The sequence below is a fragment of the Salvelinus fontinalis genome, chromosome 27, assembly GCF_029448725.1.
Source record: "Salvelinus fontinalis isolate EN_2023a chromosome 27, ASM2944872v1, whole genome shotgun sequence".
In the NCBI taxonomy this organism is placed as follows: Eukaryota; Metazoa; Chordata; class Actinopteri; order Salmoniformes; family Salmonidae; genus Salvelinus; species Salvelinus fontinalis.
In genome coordinates this window covers 29237241-29260355 of record NC_074691.1, presented here as the reverse complement: position 1 = coordinate 29260355, position 23115 = coordinate 29237241, and the positions used below count along the sequence as shown (strand labels likewise).

The window sequence follows — 23115 nt, the reverse complement described above, 5'->3', positions numbered from 1 at the left end:
GGCACATGTTATTGCAGGTGTAGCGAAATGCTTGTAGGATCCGACGAATGCCTAAAAAAATCCGTTCTTACATCTGAATGACTGCGTCTTTGTCTCTACGTGGATTCAACTGGTTGTACCTGCTCCTTTAAACCTCTTTTATACCTTTAGTAATTTAAAGGTACAAAAGTACAAGTATTAGATAATATCTTTCATAAACATAGCGGAACCCTTAGTCACAGTGTTTTGACTTGCCAGTTAAATGAATGACAGACAGCCACTTGTGTAAGGAAAGTGCTAACAACATGCTAACATAATTTTCCTCACTCGTCAGTCAGGTTTTCAATGTCACTCTCTGGGAGGGCTGCTTGTAGTATTGGTAGCTTAGCAGGATCAATTCACTTTTAGTAATACTATAATATTTTAGACAGTATCCTTACATAACTTAAACATCACAGGAGGTTGGTGGAACCTTATTTGGGGAGAACGGGCTTGTGGTAATGACTGGATCAGAATCAGTGGAATGGTCTTAAATACATCAAACACATGGTTTCCTTGTGTTTGATACCATTCCATTTACTCTGTTCCAGCCATTATTATGAGCCGTCCTCCCCTCAGCAGCCTCCTGTGTTGAAAATAGGACTATTGTTTAGTTTTAAACATTTAAAATGACATAAGAAATGTTGGATAATTACAAATTATGATTTTAATAATTGAATCAGGGGTGTCATATATGCTTAGGCATGATTAATGATGAATTGTTGATAATGATAGGTTGAGGGCAGAGTCATGAACACAACAGACCCCCTGCAGAAGCTTCTCACAACTGTACACCGGGTATTACATAGAGACAGACAATTCAATTTGGATCTTTAATTAGCAAGTGCGCACAAATGACAGCAATCAAGCCCCAAAGGTTAAAAACCAGCAACAAATGTAACATTAAGTTGACAATAATATGCACTAACTAAATAGTGCATATGAGATTGTCTGTGCTATGAACCAATTACCTAAGACAATAACATAATTTCACTCAAATCAAATATGACCTAATATTTGGCTTTCTTAAACAACAATACTGCCTTATCTTTGTAGAACTCACTTAATTCCAGGGAAGCTGTCTCCGCACTGATTTTACAACACTTCATTCCAGACTGTGTAGAGACATAGTGTAAAGAGGGTAAATGGCGCCATCTACTGGGTAACAATAACAACGCTGGTATATCTACTAATTGTGAGCAGTTTGCCATGCTGAAACCCAGATTACATAGTATTGTCCTTCCGTCAATAAATACATTAGGAAATTAATATAGGCCATAAAAAAGTATTGTTTTACTTTGTCTTTCAAAATATGTTCAAACATAGACATAAACCACAATTGTGCATTAACCAAAGACAGAACTGCATAAAAGCAACAACCGATATATCATATTCATAAACAATAAACAGCAAGTAGAAACAGTTGACATTACAGTAGGTACCATTTAAATAAACGCTTTTGTTATTTTACATTGATTATTCCATGTAAGGCTTATGGAAACATTCAATAAAGATGGCATAGGTACATTGATAAATGTATCAGACTACGCTAGGGTTCACAGCAATAGCAGTCTCCACCACAGGGTCTCGTCCTCACATGGTGAAAGAAGATGCATTGTCTGTAGAGGAACCATCCATAGACTTGCGGACAGTGGAGACATACATCTCTGACGTGGCCCTGGAGAAGCGTCGGGGATTCATGACCCTCTTCCCAATGCACCACACATCCTCCACAATCTTCCTGAAGTGGTTCCTGAACTTCACCCCGATGAAGGCGTATAGGACCGGGTTGAGGCAGCAGTGCAGGTAGGCCACCGTTTCCGTCACTGTCTTGGCCACTTCGGTGGCATCCACGTGACTGCAGGCCAGGTTCTGGAATTTGTTGACCGTGTCGTAGAGCAGCGCGACGTTGTAGGGCAGATGACAGATGATAAACACGACCACCACAGCCAGCACCACGCGCACCGCCTTGTGCCTCTGGAAGTTCTTGGCACGCAGCAGCGTGACAATGATGTTGGCATAGCAGAAGCCCATGACCAACAGGGGCAGCAAGAAGCCCACCGCCATCTGGGTGCTCGGGACCAGGATCTTCATCTGACGGGCTGTGGCATTGTCTGGGAACCTGAAGTTGCAGACTACATAGTCCTCCTCCTCTAAGAATATGGTGTTCTCCAGATCAAACGGTGTTGTAGCATTGTTGTAATCATAGTTGTCATAATAATTTCCAAGGGTGCTGTGTGCAGGCACATAACGCTCGTAGTAGACAAAGGTGGGGACAGAGAGGAGCAGGGCCAGGCTCCAGACTGCAGCGCAGATGATGCGGCTGAAGATCAGGGAGCGGAGCCGGAAGGAGCGACGGGCCTGGACGATAGCAATGTAGCGGTCGGTGCTAATACAAGCTAACAGCAGCATGCCACTGTACAGGTTGACGCTGTAGGCCCCGCGGAGAACCTTACAGGCCACCGTCCCCATGGCCCAGCCACTCTGCTCATTGTAGATGATCAGGGGTAGAGCCGCCACAAACAGCATGTCTGCTATGGCCACGTTCAGAAGGTAGACGTCCGTCATGGACTTGGCCTTCTTGTAGAAGGCGTAGGTGACGATCACCAGGATGTTGCCCAGTAAACCCAGGATGCAGATGACAGAGTGGATGTAGAGTCGCACCACTGTCTCCACACTGTTGTTGTCTTCCATATTACATGGCTCCACCACATCATAGTCATACACCACTGAATTGTTAACTGTTTCCTCGCCATTATCCGTATGGTTCATTTTCTCCTATGGATAGAGAGAGCACTCAGAGAAGAACAGGTCTTTCATTTAATAACACACTTGGAATTTATTTCAACATATACTATGTACTCATGCCCCCCCCCCCCCCCCCCAAAAGCATTTCTGTTTTATTGAAATGTATCCTATCACTATCAACTACTGTATACGTATGTTATTTTAACTATAAAGCAAAATTCTGATTGTAGTTAATTAACATCCTTACAAAGGTGTGACTGAAGTAATCTGGAGTCGAAGAGGGTTGGCAGTGTGATGCGATTCAGAGAAAGGAAATTTGCAGAGAACCAGGTCACATAACCCTAATCTTGCTTGACTGTGACCCAAATTCTTCTTTAAATGCACGAGTGTGGTTAAGTATCTGAAGTGAACAACTGGGGTTGGCTTTCAATGATGCACAGTACTTCATGTCAGTATTGAGACTTTTAGGGGCAATGCTGGCATTATCAATTGGCAATTCATTGTACATTTGTAATTTAAAAAAAATCTGTGTTTTGAATATAAAAATGTCTCAATGTTACTGACAGACATGCCAGTGTTGTTCTGCTTCTTGTTGTTGTTCCTACTATTCACTTCTGCATGGTGGCTGTTCCCAAAGCATAAAGATTACATGGGGTGGCAAAACAACCACAGCAAGGCAACAATGAATTGATTTATCATCTCGCCTGACTTCCCTGATCAAATGTCAACTGAAGCACATGATCAGCTAAATGGATATTGGAGAAATGAATATATGTACAAGGAGCATTGTGAGTTCATATGAAGCTATTTGGATATCTAGAAATTATATCAGATGTGTGCATGGAACATTATTTTATGTATACCTTCATCCGTGTTAGATTACTCAAACATACTGTATTTCCCGCTTCATTCTTATATAACATCCCCCACCACCTGACAGATGAAGTGAAGACATACAGTACATCGACGTACCTTACTGTTTTCTATACATCCCTCTGAGGTCTACTAAAGGTACATCCACTGGCTTTATTTTCTTTCTCTCTTCTGACCTATTAGTGATGGTGGCTTAACTACAACCATTTTGGTTCATTCATGTTGGCTGTGGAGGATCAATCTGGGCCAGACAGCCTAGTCAAAGGCTTTTGCATAGGCTATGTTGTAGAATATGTTTTGTGGGACATTGCTTATTCTCTGCGGTGAGGTTCCCCTTTCCTAGCTGCAGAGTGTATACATACATTTCAGCAAGATCCTGAGATTTTGGGGGATTTATTCCCAGGTTATGTGAGTTCAGACCGTGTAATAAACCTAAACAACAAATAAAAGCAGTCTTATGTAGCATGGACCTATTGCAGACAAGTAACTGTTTTCAGTGGTGTAAAGTACTTAAGTAAAAATACTTTATTTTTATTTTTTGAGTATCTGTACTTTACTTTACTATTTATGTTCTTGACTACTTTTACTTCACTACATTCCTAAAGGAAATAATGTACTTTTTGCTCAATTCCCTGACACCCAAAAGTACTCGTCACATTTTGAATGCTTAGCAGCACAGGGAAATGGTCCAATTCACACTTATCAAGAGAACATCCCTGGTCACCCCTACTGCCTCTGATCTGGTGGACTCACTAAAGACAAATGCTTTATTTGTAAATTATGTCTTTTGAGTGTTGGTGTGCTCCTGCCGATCCATAAATAAAAATAACAAAACAAGAAAATTGTGCCGTCTGGATGGTTTAATATAAGGAATAAAAAAATATTTATACTTTTACTTTTGATACATAAGTATATTTAAAACCAAATACTATTACTCAAGGAATATTTTACTGTGTGACTCTCACTTTTAATTGAGTAATTTTCTATTAAGGCATCATTACTTTTTCTCACGAATGACAATTGAGTACTTTTTCCAAGTGTGACAGACTTATGATAGAAAAAGTACTTTTGTGAAATGAATGAATGGTAATTAAAATTGTATAATGTGCATCAATGCAGACAATTACATTTCAGACAATACAGTCAAAAAGTAGAATTGAAACGAGTTGCAAACAACTGTGTCAATTTCAGGTATGACATGTTTAGAAATCAACGGATTTTATTACAATACACACAATGTAATCTACAGAAAGATCTAGTTGAATGTCATGTTTCCAAATAAAGATTTAAGTGCATGTTGAACATATTTAACCCAGCAGTTTTCTTTACATTAAGAACAACAGTAAATTATATATTTTATTAAACATGGTAAGATTGCTTCAGTCACATATTATTCCATGTATTGTGTAAGAGAGGACTTACCAGAAAAACGGAGTAATCAAGTTTCAAAAGACTCTTGGGACTATTCTAAACCAAGTTTGAAAGGAAGCTGTGAACCTCAGAATCTCTCAATTAGAGAAAACAGGAAGAAGTCAAGTTTTTCTCTGTTTGATCAACCTAGACTGTCAGCTGTGGAAACAAGCACTGTCGCAGCATGCACTGTCGCTCTCAAATAAAAACCTATTGGCTGACACGTACATACCAAAGATCTGAGCAGAAGAACTCAAGAAACATGCTCATTACACCTTAACTCTTTATTGACCTTTGAAACGTATTGACTGTTAATGATTGCTCACTTCTATTCGTTCAACTATTTTGAATATTAGGTACACTGGAAACAGTGTGGATTATTTTAAAGACATGCATTACATGGGGGATAAAGTTTCAAAGCGGTGTCACTGATTAGTACTATCATGTGAATAAAGCATACATACATTTTACAGTGCCTTCGGAAAGTATTCATACCCCTTGACTTATTCCACATTTTGTTTTTACAGTCCAAATTAAAAATGTATTGAATATATTTTTTTCTCTCACCCATCTACACACAATACCCCATAATGACAGAGTGAAAACATGTTTTTAGAAATGTTTGCTATTTTATTGAAAACAAAATACAGAAATATATAATTTACATAAGTATTCACACCCGAGTCAATACGTTGTAGAAGCACCTTAGGCAGTGATTACAGCTGTGAGTCTTTCTGGAGAAGTCTAAGAGCTTTCCACACCTGGATTGCACAACATTTGCCCATTATTCTTTTCAAAGTTCGGTCAAATTATACTGACCAAAATTGTAAAGGCATACTGAAACAATTTCAAAGATTTTACTGAGTTACAGTTCATATAATGAAATCAGTCAATTTAAATACATGCGTTAGGCTCTAATCTATGGACTTCACATGACTGGGTATACAAATATGCATCTTTTGGTCACAGGCGTGAATCAGAACACCAGTCAGTATCTTGTGTGACCACCATTTGCCTCATGCAGCATGACACTTCTTCGCATAGAGTTGATCAGGCTGTTGATTGTGGAATGTTGTACCACTCCTCAATGGCTGTGCGAAGTTGCTGGATATTGGTGGGAACTGGAACACGCTGTCGTACGGGTCGATCCAGAGCATCCCAAACATGCTAAGTGGGTGACGTGTGGTGAATATGCAGGCGATGGAAGAACTGGGATATTTTCAGCTTCCAGGAAGTGTGTACAGATCCTTGCAACATGGGGCAGTGCATTATCATGCTGAAACATGAGGTGGTGGCGGTGGATGAATGGCACGACAATGGGCCTCAGGATCTCATCACTGATCTCTGTGCATTCAAATTGCCATGGATAAAATGCAATTGTGTTCGTTGTCCGTAGCTTATGCCTGCCCATACCATAACCCCACCCCCACCGCAGGGCACTTTGTTCACAATGTTGACATCAGCAAACTTGCTCGCCCACACGACGCCATACACGTGGTCTGCTGCTGTGAGGCCGGTTGGATGTACTGCCAAATTCTCTAAAATGACGGATGCGGCTTACGGTAGAGAAAAAAACATAAAATTCTCTGGCAACAGCTCTGGTGGACATTCTTGCAGTCAGCATGCCAATTGCAAGCTCCCTCAAAACTTGACTTCTGCAGCATTGTGTTGTGACAAAACTGCACATTTTAAAGTGGCCTTTTGTCCTCAGCACAAGGTGCACCTGTGTAATGTTCATTCTGTTGTATTAGCTTCGTGATATGCTACACCAGTCCGGTTGATGGATCCTTTTGGCAAAGGAGAAATGCTCACTAACATGGATGTTAACTAATTTGTGCACAAAAGTTGCAAAATTTTATTTTATTTCAGCTCATAAAACATGGGACCAACAATTTACATGTTACCTAATAACAGTTTCAGATGGTTCTTGGAGCTCCCGCATGCGTATTGTAATTTACAACCCTGTGGCACCAGGACAAAAATAGATACAATTTCATTACACAGGGACCCCTTGTGCTGGGGACAATAAAAGGCCACTAAAATGTGCAGTTGTCACACAACACAAAGTCACAGTTATCTCAAGTTGAGGGAGCGTGCAATTGGCATGCTGACTGTAGGAATGCCCACCAGAACTGTTACCAGAGAATTTAACGTTTTAGAGAATTTGTCAGTATGTCCAACCGGCCTCACAACCACAGAACACGTGTATGGCGTCGTGTGGGCGAGGGGTTTGCTGATGTCAACGTTGTGAACACAGCGCTGGATGGTGGCGGGCAGGCAGGCATGCAGGCAGGCAGGCAGGCAGGCATAAGCTACGGACAACAAACACAATTGCATTTTATTGATGGCAATTTGAATGTACAGAAATACCGTGAGGTGATCCTGAGGCCCATTGTGAGGCCCATTTAAAAAATATATATTTTTACAAGGCATCTGTGAACAACAGATAAATATCTGTATTCCCAGTCAGGTGAAATCCATAGATTAGGGCCTAATGATTATATTTCAATTGACCGATATCCTCATATGAACTGTAACTCAGTAAAATCTTTGAAATTGTTGCATGTTGTGTTTATGTTGTTCAGTATAGAAACACAACATGGCATAGCACTAGTGCAAAGTATGAATGCGCAGTGGTAGTATGTGCAGAAACTACAGGCTACACAATAACCATCTCTAAACTAACATATTATGAATAAATACTCATGCAATTAAGGCAATGCTGGCACAGACAATATAAAGTTGAAGTGGGAAGTTTACATACACTTAGGTTGGAGTCATTAAAACTGGTTTTTCAACCACTCCACTAATTTCTCGTTTACAAACTATAGTTTAGACAAGTCGGTTAGGACATCTACTTTGTGCATAACAAGTAATTTTTCCAACAATTGTTTACAGATTATTTCACTATCACAATTCCAGTGTGTCAGAAGTTTACATACACTAAGTTGACTGTGCCTTTAAACAGCTTGGAAAATTCCAGAAAATTATGTCATGGCTTTAGAAGCTTCTGATAGGCTAATTGACATAATTTGAGTCAATTGGAGGTGTACCTGTGGATGTATTTCAAGGCCTACCTTCAAACTCTGTGCCTCTTTGCTTGACATCATGGGAAAATCAAAAGAAATCAGCCAAGACCACAGAAAAAAAAATTGTAGAGCTCCACAAGCCTGGTTCATCCTTGGGAGGTATTTCCAAATGCCTGAAGGTACCACCTTTATCTGTACAAACAATAGAACGCAAGTATAAACACCATGGGACCACGCAGCCATCATACCGCTCAAGAAGGAGACTCGTTCTGTCTCCTAGAGATGAACGTACTTTGGCGTGAATAGTGCAAATCAAACCCAGAACAGGGGCAAAGGACACTGAAGATGATAGGGGAAACAGGTACAAAAGTATCTATATCCACAGTAAAACGAGTCCTATATCGACATAACCTGAAAAGCAGCTCAGCAAAGAAGAAGCCACGGCTCCAAAACCGCCATAAAAAAGCCCGTCTAAGGTTTGCAACTGTACATGGGGACAAAGATTGTACTTTTTGGAGAAATGTCCTCTGGTCTGATGAAACAAAAATAGAACTGTTTGGCCATAATGCCCATCGTTATGTTTGGAGGAAAAAGGGGGATGCTTGCAAGCCGAAGAACACCATCCCAACCGTGAAGCACGGGGGTGGCAGCATCATGTTGTGGGGGTGCTTTGCTACAGGAGGGACTGGTGAACTTCACAAAATAGATGGCTTCATGAGGATGGAAAATGATGTGGATATATTGAAGCAACATCTCAAGACAGTCAGTCAGAAAGTTAAAACTTGGTCGCAAATGGGTCTTCCAAATGGACAATGACCCCAAGCATACTTCCTAAGTTGTGGCAAAATGGCTTAAGGACAACAAAGTCAAGGTATTGTAGTGGCCATCACAAAGCCCTGACCTCAATCTTATAGAACATTTGTGGGCAGAACTGAAAAAGTGTGTGTGAGCAAGGAGGCCTAAAAACCTGACTCAGTTACACCAGCTCTGTCAGGAGGAATGGGCCAAAATTCACCCAACTTATTGTGGGAAGCTTGTGGAAGGTTACCCGAAACGTTTGACCCAAGTTAAACAATTTTAAGGCAATGCTACCAAAGTCTAATTGAGTGCATGTAAACTTCTGACTCACTGGGAATGTGATGAAAGAAATAAAAGCTGAAATAAATCACTCTACTATTATTCTGACATTTCACATTCTTAAAATAAAGTGGTAATTCTAACTGACCTAAAACAGGGAATTTTTACTAGGATTAAATGAATGTCAGGAATTGTGAAAAACTGAGTTTAAATGTATTTGGCTAAGGTGTATGTAAACTTCTGACTTCAACTGTAAATACCATGGATGTCATATCTGAAATATACACAAACATTAGCTTCATGTTAAACAGTACTGTATGTGCAGTTAAAATGTAAGGAAGTAACAATAAAAGAGTCAGAATTGCTAACAGCATAAAACCCACGAGTATAATCTCACAAACCACTTTATGGATGCACACACAATCTTCCTGGTAGAAATACTGATAACTTGGGTCTTCATCTGCCGACAACGACAACCACTGACCTGGGATGGGGAGTCTAAATATGCATTCGGGCCTTGGAATCAAGGAGGCTGTTGATAGACAGCTGAGAAAGGGAGAAATCACTCTAATGGGACTGCGGGGAAAGTCACGTGCACAGGCATGGCCTTTTTTCCCTTACTGCCATTACATTCTTCACTGTTTTAAAAAGTCACCATTGGTCAACCGAGTTAGGAAGGACGCCTGTATATTTGTACTGACTGGACATATTGATACACTATCCAAAGTGTAATTAATTAATAACTTCACCATGCTCAAAGGGATATTCAATGTCTGCCTTAAAAAATATATAAATAAATTAGGCGCCCTTCTTTGCGAGAAAAACCACCCTGGTTTCTGTGGTTTAAACTGTCTGCCAACATATGTTAGTGGCACAGCATAAATTACAGTAAACTCCCACATTGTGGTTTCAGATTGACAGAAAACATGTCATTCATGTATCAACATGTCATCCCTGAGATCCTTGACATTCATCTGGATACATGATGTTATAACGGAGCACAATAGAAACAGTCTTCAAGAACAATCTGGGTAAGGGGTCATTTTATTAGGTCTGTGTACACGCCATAGGAGGCTGGTGGGAGGAGCTATAGGAGGATTGGCTCATTGTAATGGCTGGGATGGAATTAATGGAACGTAGTCAAAACACATTTAACTCCTTTCCAAAGATACCATTACAATGAGCCCATCCTCACATAGCTCCTCCCACCAGCCTCATCTGGTACACACAACATAAATAATAGTTAACATAGTAGAAATGGCCTGTGTGGTATAAGGCTGATGGACTGTCATGCCACCTCCTCCATGTAGTCAGCTCCTTGAGTCTGGCTGAGCTGAGATATCACTCAGGACCTCAGTGTCTAGTGGCGGGCAGGCAGGCAGGCATAAGCTACGGACAACAAACACAATTGTTTAAAATTTGTGGGCAGAACTGAAAAAGTATGTGTGAGCAAGGAGGCCTAAAAACCTGACTCAGTTACACCAGCTCTGTCAGGAGGAATGGGCCAAAATCCACCCAACTTATTGTAGATAGGCTGGGGGAGAGGAGAAAATAAAGGGTAAGAGTGTGTGAGAGACAGGGTAATATACCAATACCACCAAAGACACCCTACTTTCTTATTTACTCAAACATAGCATTAGGGCATGATGATAGGGAAGAGGCCATATTTAGCTAATCTAATGTAAACTATACACTACAAGTCAAAAGTTCACACCTACTTATTCAAGGGTTTTTCTTTATTTTTTACATTGTAGAATAATAGTGAAGACATCAAAACTATGAAATAACACATCTAGAATCATGTAGTAACCAAAAACGGGTTAAACAAATGACCATATAGTAGTCACCCTTTGCCTTGATGACAGGTTTGCACACTCTTGGAATTCTCTCAACCAGCTTCATGAGGAATGCTTTTGGAAACAGTCTTGAAGGAATTCCCACATATGCTGAGCACTAGTTGGCTGCTTTTCCTTCACTCTGTGGTCCAACTCATCCCAAACATCTCAATTGGGTTGAGGTCGGGTGATAGTGGAGGTCAGGTCATCTGATGCAGCAATCCATCACTCTCTTTCTTGGTCAAATAGCCCTTACACAGCCTGGAGGTGTGTTGGGTCATTGTCCTGTTGAAAAACAAATGATAGTCCCACTAAGCACAAACCAGATGGGATGGTGTATCGGCTGCAGAATGCTGTGGTAGCCATGCTGGTTAAGTGTGCCTTGAATTCTAAATAAATCAGTGTCACATGCAAAGCACCCCTACACCATCACACCTGCTCCTCCATGCTTCAAGGTGGGAACCACACATGTAGAGATCACCCGTTCACCTACTCTGCATCTCACAAAGACACGGCGGTTGGAACGAAAAATAAAAAATTTGGACTCATTAGACCAAAAGGACAGATTTCCACCGTTCGAATGTCCATTGCTCGTGTTTCTTGGCCCAAGCAAGTCTCTTCTTATTGGTGTTCTTTAGTAGTCATTTCTTTGCAGCAATTCGACCATGAAGGCCTGATTCACGCAGTCTCCTATGAATAGTTGATGTTGAGATGTGTCTATTACTTGAACTCTGAAGAATATATTTGGGCTGCAATTTCTGAGGCAATTTCTGAGGCTGGTAACTCCAAAGTATCCTCTGCAGCAGAGGTAACTTCCTGTGGCAATCCTCATAGTGCTTGGTTCTTGCGACTGCACTTGAAGAAACTTTCAAAGTTCTTTAACTTTTGTCGATTCATGTCTTAAAGTAATGATGAACTGCCTTTTCTGGTTGTTTATTTGAGCTGTTCTTGCCATAATATGGACTTGGTCTTTTACCAAATAGGGCCATCTTCTGTATACCACCACTACCTTGTCACAACACAACAGATTGGCTCAAACGCATTAAGATGGAAAGAAATTCCACCAATTAACTTTTAACAAGTTACACCTGTTAATTCAAATGCATTCCAGGTGACTACCTCATGAATCTGGTTGAGAGAATGTGGAGTGTGCAAAACTGTCAAGACAAAGGGTGGCTACTTTGAGTAATCTCAAATATAAAATATATTTTGATTTGTTGAACACTTTTTTGGTTACTACATCATTCCATATGTGTTATTTCATTGTTTTGATGTCTTCACTATTAATCTACAATGTAGAAAATAGTCAATATAAAGAAAACCCCTTGAATGATTAGATGTCCGAACTATTGACTGATACTTTGCAATGAGACTCGAAATTGAGCTCAGGTTCATCCTGTTTCCATTGATCATCCTTGAGAAGTTTCACAACTTGATGAGAGTCCACCTGTGGTAAATTCAATTGATTGGACATGATTTGGAAAGAACCACACCTGTCTATATAAGGTCCCACAGTTGACAGTGCATGTCAGAGCAAAAACCAAGCCATGAGTTTGAAGTATCTGGGGAAGGGTACCAAAACATTTCTGCAGCATTGAAGGTCCCCAACAACACAGTGGCCTCCATCATTCTTAAATGGAAGAAGTTTGGAACCACTAGGACTCTTCCTAGAGCTGTCCGCCTGGCCAAACAGAGCAATGGTGGAGAAGGGCCTTGGTCAGAGAGGTGACCAAGAACCCAATGTTCACCCTGACAGAGCTCCAGAGTTTCTCTGTGGAGATGGGAGAATCTTCCAGAAGGGCAACCATCTCTGCAGCACTCTACCAATCAGGCTTTTATGGTAGAGTGGCCAGACGGAAGCCACTCCTCAGTAAAAGGCACATGACAGTCCGCTTGGAGTTTGCCAAACGGCACCTAAAGGACTCTCAGACCATGAGAAACAAGATTCTGTGGTCTGATGAAACCAAGGTTGAACTCCTCGGCCTGAATGCCAAGTGTCACATCTAGATGAAACCTGGTACCATCCTTATGCTGAAGCATGGTGGTGGCGGCATCATGCTGTAGAGATTGTTTTCAGGGACTGGGGGGGAAAGATGAACGGAGCAAAGTACAGATAGATCCTTGATGAAAACCTGCTTCAGAGCGCTCAGGATCTCAGACCCTAAGCACACAGCCAAGACAACGCAGGAATGGCTTCGGGACAAGTCTCTGAATGTCCTTGAGTGGCCCAGCCAGAGCCCAGACTTGAACCTGATCGAACATCTCTGGAGAGACCTGAAGATAGCTCCCCATCCAACCTGACAGAGTTTGAGAAGATATGCAGAGAAGAATGGGAGAAACTCCCCAAATACTGGTGTGCCAAGCTTGTAGCTTGGAAGACCCAAGAAGACTCAAGGCTGTAATCACTGCCAGAGGTGCTTCAACAAAGTACTGAGTAAAGGGTCTGAATACTTATGTAAATGTAATTTTAGTTTACAATTTTTAATACATTTTTGAAAAATTTCCCAAAATAGTTTTTGCTTTGTCATTATGGGGGGAAAAAACGATGTAATAATTTTTAGAATAAGGCTATAATGTAACAAAATATGGATAGTGAAGGGGTCTGAAAACATTCAGAGTGCACTGTATGTGGACACCCATTCAAATTAGTGGATTCTGCTATTTCAGTCACACCTGTTGCTGACAGGTGTATAACATTGAGCACACAGCCATGCAATCTCCATAGACAAACATTGGCAGTAGAAAAGTAGCTTTACTGAAGAGCTCAGTGACGTTCAATGTGGCACTGTCATTGGATGCCACCTTTCCAACAAGTCAATTTCTCAAATTTCTGCCCTGCTAGAGCTGCCCTGGTCAACTGTTAGTGCTGTTATTGTGAAGTGGTAGGCCACACAAGCTCAAGAAACAGGACCGACGAATGCTGAAGCATGTAAAAATTGTCTGTCCTCATTGCAACACTCAATACCGAGTTCCAAACTGCCTGGAAGCAACATCAACACAATAACTGCTCATTGGGAGCTTAATGAAATGGGTTTCCATGGCCGAGCAGCCGTATACAAGCCTAAGATCACCATGTGCAATGCCAAGCGTCAGCTGGAGTGTTGTAAAGCTCATCGCCATTGGACTCTGGAGCTGTGGAAACGCGTTCTCTGGAGTGATGAATCCCGCTTCACCATCTGGCAGTCCGACGGACTAATCTAGGTTTGACAGATACCAGGAGAACTCTACCTGCCCCAATGCATAGTGCCAACTGTAAAGTTTGATGGAGGAGGAATAATGGTCTGGGGCTGTTTTTCGTGGTTCAGGTTAGAGCCCTTGGTTCCAGTGAAGGGAAATCTTCATGCTACAGCATGCAATGACATTCTAGACGATTCTGTGTTTCCAACTTTGGGGAAGATCCTTTCCTGCCCCTGTGCACAAAGCGAGGTCCACACAGAAATGGTTTGTCGAGATCAGTGTCAAAGAACTTGACTGGCCTGCAGAGCCCTGACCTCAACCCCATCAAACACCTTTGGGATGAATTGGAATACCGACTGCGAGCCAGGCCTAATTGCCCAACATCAGTGCCCAACCTCACTAACGCTCGTGGCTGAATGTAAGCAAGTCCCCGCAGCAATGTTCCAACATCTAGTGGAAAGCCTTCCCAGAAGAGGAGGCTGCTATAGCAGCAAAGGGGGAACCAACTCCGTATAAATGCCCATGATTTTGGAATGAGGTATTGGACGAGCAGGTGTCCACATACTTTTGGTCATGTTGTGTACTCAAAGAGAATAAACTGTTGATTACATTTTGATTCATATACCCACACTATACTGGGATTTTTAATTCACCGATTACTTACTCTCTGACATTTGCAAGTGGATGTCTTCAACCAGCTTTCCTTTTCTCTACATAGAACTAAACCTGAACAAAACAGCAGTCAATACCTTCCTGTCTAGACTACTAGAGGAGCCCACTGCTGCTCACTATCTGAACACAGATACGTAGGGTTGAATGCCTGTTATCCTTACTATCATACATACCTTATTGCTGTTGTCAGGTCCCTTTACGGAAACCTCCTCGATCTCTTCTCCAATGCTCACCTCACTCTTAGAGATATCTGATCGATGGCTGGTGGAGGTGAAACACAGGAAACCCTTTAGATTTGTATCTCTCATTGTACAGATAAGACATACAAGTGAATGAGCACTGAACATCTAAAAATAGCTAGCAAGATCTAGTGAAGATACAGGACAATGCCCTACATTACCTGTTAAAGTCATCATCACAGTCAACGTCATCATCTGTTAAAACAGAGGTATTTAAGTATAAAAACAATACCAAGACAATATGAATGGCCGCTCCCATCAGTGGGTGCTCGCATCAGTGGGTGCTCTGGTCAGTGGGTGCTCTGGTCAGTGGGTGTGCTTGCCCCCACCTGCCCCGAGATGCCTTCAGGGCAAAGCCCCCGCCCACAGTGTGAAACCAAACACGCATAAACACAAAATCCCCACCCTCACTCCTGATTGGAGGACCTCAAACATTTATACTGTGCATGTGTATGTATTTATTCCAACACTCATTAATTCATACAGCCACAGTTCAACCCATCTTTCCCAGTAAATCATAATTCCTCCATTTTCACCTGCAATACATCCCTCCATTCTACCGTGGTGTCTCACTAGGGACTTGAACCTTTCCATCTGCAACATTTCTGACCAAATTGCCCTAAAATAAAAAAAATCCCAACAGTAGAATGACATTTCCCCCAGCAATACAGTTTGCAGGTCCAATCACGCCCTGATATTATGGCATAACAACCACTCCTGGACCTGACTCCAAAAACAAGCCAAAGGTTGAAAAGCACTAAAAGATATGCTCTATTGATTCTGGTTCAACGTGGCAAAATCTGCATCACTGACTGTTCACTTTTTGTTGCGAGAATTTGATAAAATAGCTTACACTGAAAAGAACAGATTGATGGGTTAATTGTTGTTTTGCATATCAGTTCATAAACCACTTTGTCATTGTATTGGGACATCGAAAATCTGTTCCTAACCATCTTGAATTGTATGCGGCATAGTTGTCAAACCTCTTGACCATGAGTGAAACTGACACATTTTACGACTTCTATTGGTCATTAAAAGCCATTTACGATTTCTATTGGTCATTTTAAGCCATTTACGATTTCTATTGGTCATTTTAAGCCATTTACGATTTATATTAGTCATTTTAAGCCATTTACGATTTCTATTGGTAATTTTAAGCCATTTACGATTTCTATTGGTCATTTTAAGCCATTTACGATTTCTATTAGTCATTTTAAGCCATTTACGATTTCTATTGGTCATTTTAAGCCATTTACGATTTCTATTAGTCATTTTAAGCCATTTACGATTTCTATTGGTCATTTTAAGCCATTTACGATTTCTATTGGTCATTTTAAGCCATTTACGATTTCTATTAGTCATTTTAAGCCATTTACGATTTCTATTAGTCATTTTAAGCCATTTAGTTGGTTGCAGACAAACCAGTTTATTATTTTTCTCTCTCATGTAATGCCGCTTCCATTTTTGTGGCAGAGCTGCGATAGGTTGGTGCTAATTTTGTATTGAGCATACTTCTCCACACACCCTGATTGATTGCTCGTGTGACAATTTTATCGTTGTTGTTTACAATGTCATTAATAAACATGATACCTTCCTTATACATTCTCTACAAGAAAACTGGTTTATCCTCTGTCAGTACATCAGAGTTGAGCCATATTATTTGCTGTAATATATATTAGGCATTACAGTAACCCACCAAAACAACATAGAAAATAAAGAAATAAACATGGAACTGGGTTAACATTATTCCCTTGATGGGTTCTGACTTCTAAACTTGAAATTTGAATATCCTTGTTCATGTTCCTGAGGGAGAGAGGGGAATGCAGAACGTTTACACTCTGTCAGAACGTGTTATTGTTAGACATCAGGTATCCTATGGGAAGGAGAAGGGACACAGCCTGGTTTCAGTTGTTGGGTTGTAATTTGAAATACGTGCTGCAGCAGAAGCTAATGGTTATCTGTAGGAGGAAAGTATATGGTGGGGTCAATTAAGATTGGATATGAGCCAGGGGCTTGGAATGTTACTGAGTAAGGGAAAGGCAGTCACATGGTTGTGGTCACTGATAAGGGTGGAGAGCTGTGGTTTAGTGAGGAATGGGGACCAAGGTCAGGTCAGGTACATTAAGGAAGAAAGAACAGTATATTAGCCAGAATCTAACTTCCTGCCTTGCAATAAAGATGTGATGTTCAGAGAAAAGGAGGAGACTCTGCCTGAAGTGGGGTATAAACACTTGTGCTGGGAAGGAACATGTATTTGTCTGTTCAGCAAGTCTGTTCAGCAGCTGTCTGGTGAATACACTTGGTTTGAGCTTTTCCTAATTGTCTGCTAGTTTTTAAACTCTGTTTATTTAGAACCTAAGACCCTGCACTGAAGATCCAGTTTTATCTTCCATCATTTTAAAGTCTTTCAATCCTTTGTCTTTGGAGTGTGAAGTACCTGAAAGAATTCAAGCATTACTTCACAACAAAAAACCCGAACAAACCTATTCACATCAATCAAGTGTAATAGTGCTTAACAGAAAAAAAATGGCAGAAATAAAAGCATTTACCATTCACATAGTGATGTTGAAGATGCATCCTCTATTCCAGTATACACCGAGCGTACAGAACATTATGAACACCTGCTCTTTCCATCACAGACTGACCAGGTGAATCCAGGTGAAAGCTGTGATCCCTTATTGATGTCACTGGGTTTTTCACGCTCTACAGTTTCCTGTGTGTATCAAGAATGGTCCTCCACCCAAAGGACATCCAGACAACTTGACAACGGTGGGAAGCATTGGAGTCAACATGGGCGAGCATCCCTGTGGAACACTTTCCACAACTTGTAGAATCCATGCCTCAACGAATTAAGGCTATTCTGAGGGCAAAAGGGGGTGCAACTCAATATTAGCAAGGTGTTCTTAATGTTTTGTACACTCAGTATATCTTCCTTACACACACATGCTTCTCTCACCGTTCCTGCTGCCTGAGAGGTCTCTGTGGTGGGATTCTCCTGAGTGAGACCCCCCACCTGCAGCACTCCGCTGTGTGGCCGGGTCCAAAAAGGAGGCCAGGGTTCTGCTGCCCACTCCCCTCCCCAAATCTGCTGCTCTCCTGGGGGATGAACAGACGAGGCAAGGCCTCAGTCTGGAGGACACGCAGTCAACACACATTCACTAAGGTCGAGGAGACATTCACTGAGGTAGACATGTAGTTGATATAAAGGTGTGTGCACGCACGCACACACCGAGAGAGGGAGGATGCCTTGAGCCTGCAGCTCACCTGTTCTCCGAACAGCTCAGTTTATTATCATGGTCAGAAAAGAGCTGGTCCCCATCACCCTCTGTTTCACTGCCCAGAGTAGACAGGCTGAGTGAGAGTGAGTGAGTGAGACCACAGACAGGAGTGCAGTGAAGGAAGGACACTCGCACAACACACACAGAAATACACACACACAGAAAAGTACAAGTCCATAACCTCCATATTGGATGTTAAAGTACCGACTAAAGTACGGACTTTTCATTCCAAGGCTGACAGCAAACGTTACAAAACAACATTCATTACAGTTGAGGCAGGAGGCAAATGATGTGATTTTTCACATCACTCGGAGCTGCACAACTAACTTAGCTAATGGAGGAGTGACACACCAACACCATGCACACTCACACATTGAGGCTAGCGCCCCTCCTCACTGGAGTAAAGGAGCGCCCTGAGAGGCTCTCCTCCCTCAGAGAGTGGACGAAGCTGCTTGGGGACAGAGGGAAGGGACAAACACAGATAAACAGAAAGAAAGACGGGAGGAAACAGAGGAAGCTACAGTGGAAGAACAAGGACATGGAGCAACAGAGCAGATCCAGACAGCACAGTGCTTCTGTGATTAAACCAAACAATCTGCCACACAACTTAGGCCAAGGTCACACAGGTTCATGTTTTTACGGGACTTTAGTCATCTTAACAAACACCTCCAATGTACTTTCAACTTGAGTACAGAACACTAACCTAACACAGATTTACAGTTGAAGTGGAAAGTTTACATACACATAGGTTGGAGTCATTAAAACTCGTTTTTCAACCACTCCACAAATTTCTTGTTTACAAACTATAGCTTTGGCAAGTCGGTTAGGACATCTACTTTGTGCATAACAAGTCATTTTTCCAACAATTGTTTACAGAGATTATTTCACTTATAATTCACTGTATCACAATTCCAGTGGGTCAGAAGTTTACATACACTAAATTGACTGTGCCTTTAAACAGCTTTGAAAATTCCATAAAATTATGTCATGGCTTTAGAAGCTTCTGATAGGCTAATTGACATCATTTGAGTCAATTGGAGGTGTACCTGTGGATGTATTTCAAGGCCTACCTTCAAACTCTGTGCTTCTTTTCTTGACATCATGGGAAAAACAAAAGAAATCAGCCAAGACCTCAGAAAAAAATTGTAGAGCTCCACAAGTCTGGTTCATCATTAGGAGCAATTTCCAAACGCCTGAAGGTACCACGCTTATTTGTACAAACAATAGCACGCAAGTATAAACACCATGGGACCACGCAGCCGTCACACTGCTCAGGAAGGAGACGCGTTCTGTCTCCTAGAGATGAACGTACTCTGGTGCGAAAAGTGCAAATCAATCCCAGAACAGCAGCAAAGGACCCTGTGAAGATGCTGGAGGAAACAGGTACAAAAGTATCTATATCCACAGTAAAATGAGTCCTATATCGACATAACCTGAAAGGCCGCTCAGCAAGGAAAAAGCCACTGCTCCAAAACCGCCATAAAAATTACAGATTACGGTTTGCAACTGCATATGGGGACAAAGATTGTACTTTTTGGAGAAATGTCCTCTGGTCTGATGAAATAAAAATAGAACTGTTTGGCCATAATGACCATCATTATGTTTGGAGGAAAAAGAGGGAGGCTTGCAAGCCAAAGAACACCATCCCAACCGTGAAGCACGGGGGTGGCAGCATCATGTTGTGGGGGTGCTTTGCTGCAGGAGGGACTGGTGCACTTCACAAAATAGATGGCATCATGAGGGAGGAAAATGATGTGGATATTTTGAAGCAACATCTCAAGACAGTCAGTCAGAACGTTAAAGCTTGGTCGCAAATGGGTCCTCCAAATGGACAATGACCCCAAGCATACTTCCAAAGTTGTGGCAAAATGGCAAAGTCAAGGTATTGGAGTGGCCATCACAAAGCCCGACATCAATCCTATAGAACATTTGTGGGCAGAACTGAAAAGGCGTGTGCGAGCAAGGAGGCCTACAAACCTGGCTCAGTTACACCAGCTCTGTCAGTAGGAATGTGCCAAAATTCACACAACTTATTGTGGGAAGCTTGTGGAAGGCTACCCGAAACGTTTGACATAAGTTAAACAATTTAAAGGCAACGCTACCAAATGATAATAAAGTGTATGTAAACTTTTGACCCACTAGGAATGTGAAGAAAGAAATAAAAGCTGAAATAAATCATTCTCTCTACTATCATTCTGACATTTCACATTCTTAAAATAAAGTGGTGATCCTAACTGACCTAAGACAGGGAATTTTTACTAGGATTAAAATGTCAGGAATTGTCAGGATGTCAGGAATTGAAAAACAGAGTTTAAATGTATTTGGCTAAGGTGTATGTAAATTTCCGACTTCAACTGTATATTTCAGATGACCTGCTATAGATAGAACAGAGTTGTGTTCATCAGGCACCAAAACGGAAGAAAATTGACTGAAAGTTGCAAAAAAAATTGTTACGGTGCTACCTAATGATCACAGCCCTGCATTTCCAACTCACGCGTCACTGTAATGAGCCCAACTCATTGAGTTTACAGTGAGGACATACTCTTTCTGACTGGTTTTCTTGTTAGACAGACTGGCCCCTGAATTACTCTTAGTCAGGGGGACACTACTACTTCCATACGCAGCATGACAGAAGAGAGAGAACATTCAGTGAGCAGAGCCGCACTGCTCTACACAAATTACGGCAGGTTGGCTACAATACTTTGTCACAAAAATATCCTGCAGCACCACTTTTTCCAAATAGACCTAACCCCTCAGAGTTGACTAACAACCCTGCATTTTAAGATTCTTAGATATACGGTTGCAAGATTAGTCATGATACATTTTTACACTAATATTAATGACATGCATGTTTTACATTTATCCCTAACGCATTACTTATGTGATGGATCATGGAGCAGCACACCTGTTCAATCGAGGATCACATAGGTCTACATTCTCCATCTCTTTAATGTAAGGGGCCTAGAAACAAAGCCTGTGGTAGTCAACCTCCCGGTGGTCAAAGCATCCTCACCAGCCATAGGTTTTCTGTGGTTTAGGCAAAGGGTCGTCAAAGAACGAGTTGCTCTCGTCTGCGTGCTCCTCCACCTCGAGACCCTTCTTCAGGCTCGCCACGGGGGCGTTGCCGTTGTCCCCGGACGCCTCGCTGTGCCTCGACACCACGTGACCCTGACCTTTACCCTTTAGAGAGACGAAGTTCAGACTGGTGTCACTGTGGCTGACCTCCTCGCCCTGTGTGGTACCATACAGGAGCAAGACAACAAAAATAACATAAAAACAGACGTTTAAAGTTGCTTCTGTTTATTTGAGTGGGTTAGCTCGCATTTATTTGCAAATGGTAAGACTTGAAGCGACAGGAAGTTAGTTGTGGCACTGAAATATTTGCGAGGAAATATCGACAACTAACCCATTAGCTATGTTAGTCTTACCTACTATATCACCCATTAGGACAGTTGACAACTAACCCATTAGCTATGTTAGTCTTACCTACTATATCACCCATTAGGACAGTTGACAACTAACCCATTAGCTATGTTAGTCTTACCTACTATATCACCCATTAGGACAGTTGACAACTAACCCATTAGCTATGTTAGTCTTACCTACTATATCACCCATTAGGACAGTTGACAACTAACCCATTAGCTATGTTAGTCTTACCTACTATATCACCCATTAGGACAGTTGACAACTAACCCATTAGCTATGTTAGTCTTACCTACTATATCAACCATTAGGACAGTTGACAACTAACCCATTAGCTATGTTAGTCTTACCTACTATATCAACCATTAGGACAGTTGACAACTAACCCATTAGCTATGTTAGTCTTACCTACTATATCACCCATTAGGACAGTTGACAACTAACCCATTAGCTATGTTAGTCTTACCTACTATATCAACCATTAGGACAGTTGACAACTAACCCATTAGCTATGTTAGTCTTACCTACTATTTCAACCATTAGGACAGTTGACAACTAACCCATTAGCTATGTTAGTCTTACCTACTATATCAACCATTAGGACAGTTGACAACTAACCCATTAGCTATGTTAGTCTTACCTACTATATCACCCATTAGGACAGTTGACAACTAACCCATTAGCTATGTTAGTCTTACCTACTATATCACCCATTAGGACAGTTGACAACTAACCCATTAGCTATGTTAGTCTTACCTACTATATCACCCATTAGGACAGTTGACAACTAACCCATTAGCTATGTTAGTCTTACCTACTATATCACCCATTAGGACAGTTGACAACTAACCCATTAGCTATGTTAGTCTTACCTACTATATCACCCATTAGGACAGTTGACAACTAACCCATTAGCTATGTTAGTCTTACCTACTATATCACCCATTAGGACAGTTGACAACTAACCCATTAGCTATGTTAGTCTTACCTACTATATCACCCATTAGGACAGTTGACAACTAACCCATTAGCTATGTTAGTCTTAGTAAAACCACTAGTAAAACACATGCACCCAGCACAGGCAAGAGATTTTCAAATCAAAACTGTCAACACTCATAATTCATTAGAATCAGATGATTTGGATGATAAAGCACATTATAGATGCTGTATCTCAGTAGTTAGAGCCCAGTTAAGAAGCAGTTGCCTTGTTGAAGACCGCTGTCCCATCTTCCCTGTGCTAGTGGTGACCCTGTACCAATTATACAACGGGTAGGTCTAATCCTGAATGCTGATTGGTTAAAAACACATTCCAGCCAGTGTTGAGAAAAATTCC

General features: G+C 41.4%; 1 protein-coding gene across 4 annotated transcripts in view; it reads right to left on the bottom strand.

Annotated features, from left to right (window-relative positions):
• Positions 1 to 837: 837 nt before the first annotated feature.
• LOC129825403 (uncharacterized) overlaps positions 838 to 23115 on the bottom strand; it is a 39461-nt gene continuing 17183 nt past the window's right edge. For 2 of the 4 annotated variants that reach the window (XM_055885492.1, XM_055885493.1), the window contains exons 12-16: positions 21370 to 21536; positions 18035 to 18174; positions 15240 to 15273; positions 15013 to 15100; positions 838 to 2796 (exon numbers count right to left, since the gene is read on the bottom strand). In XM_055885492.1, coding sequence (XP_055741467.1) covers positions 1612 to 2796; positions 15013 to 15100; positions 15240 to 15273; positions 18035 to 18174; positions 21370 to 21536 — 1614 coding nt within the window. In that variant the 3' untranslated portion in view covers positions 838 to 1611. Of the gene's footprint in view, positions 2797 to 15012; positions 15101 to 15239; positions 15274 to 18034; positions 18175 to 21369; positions 21588 to 23115 lie in introns of all 4 variants that reach the window. The other 2 variants (XM_055885490.1, XM_055885491.1) reach the window with 1 other exon arrangement.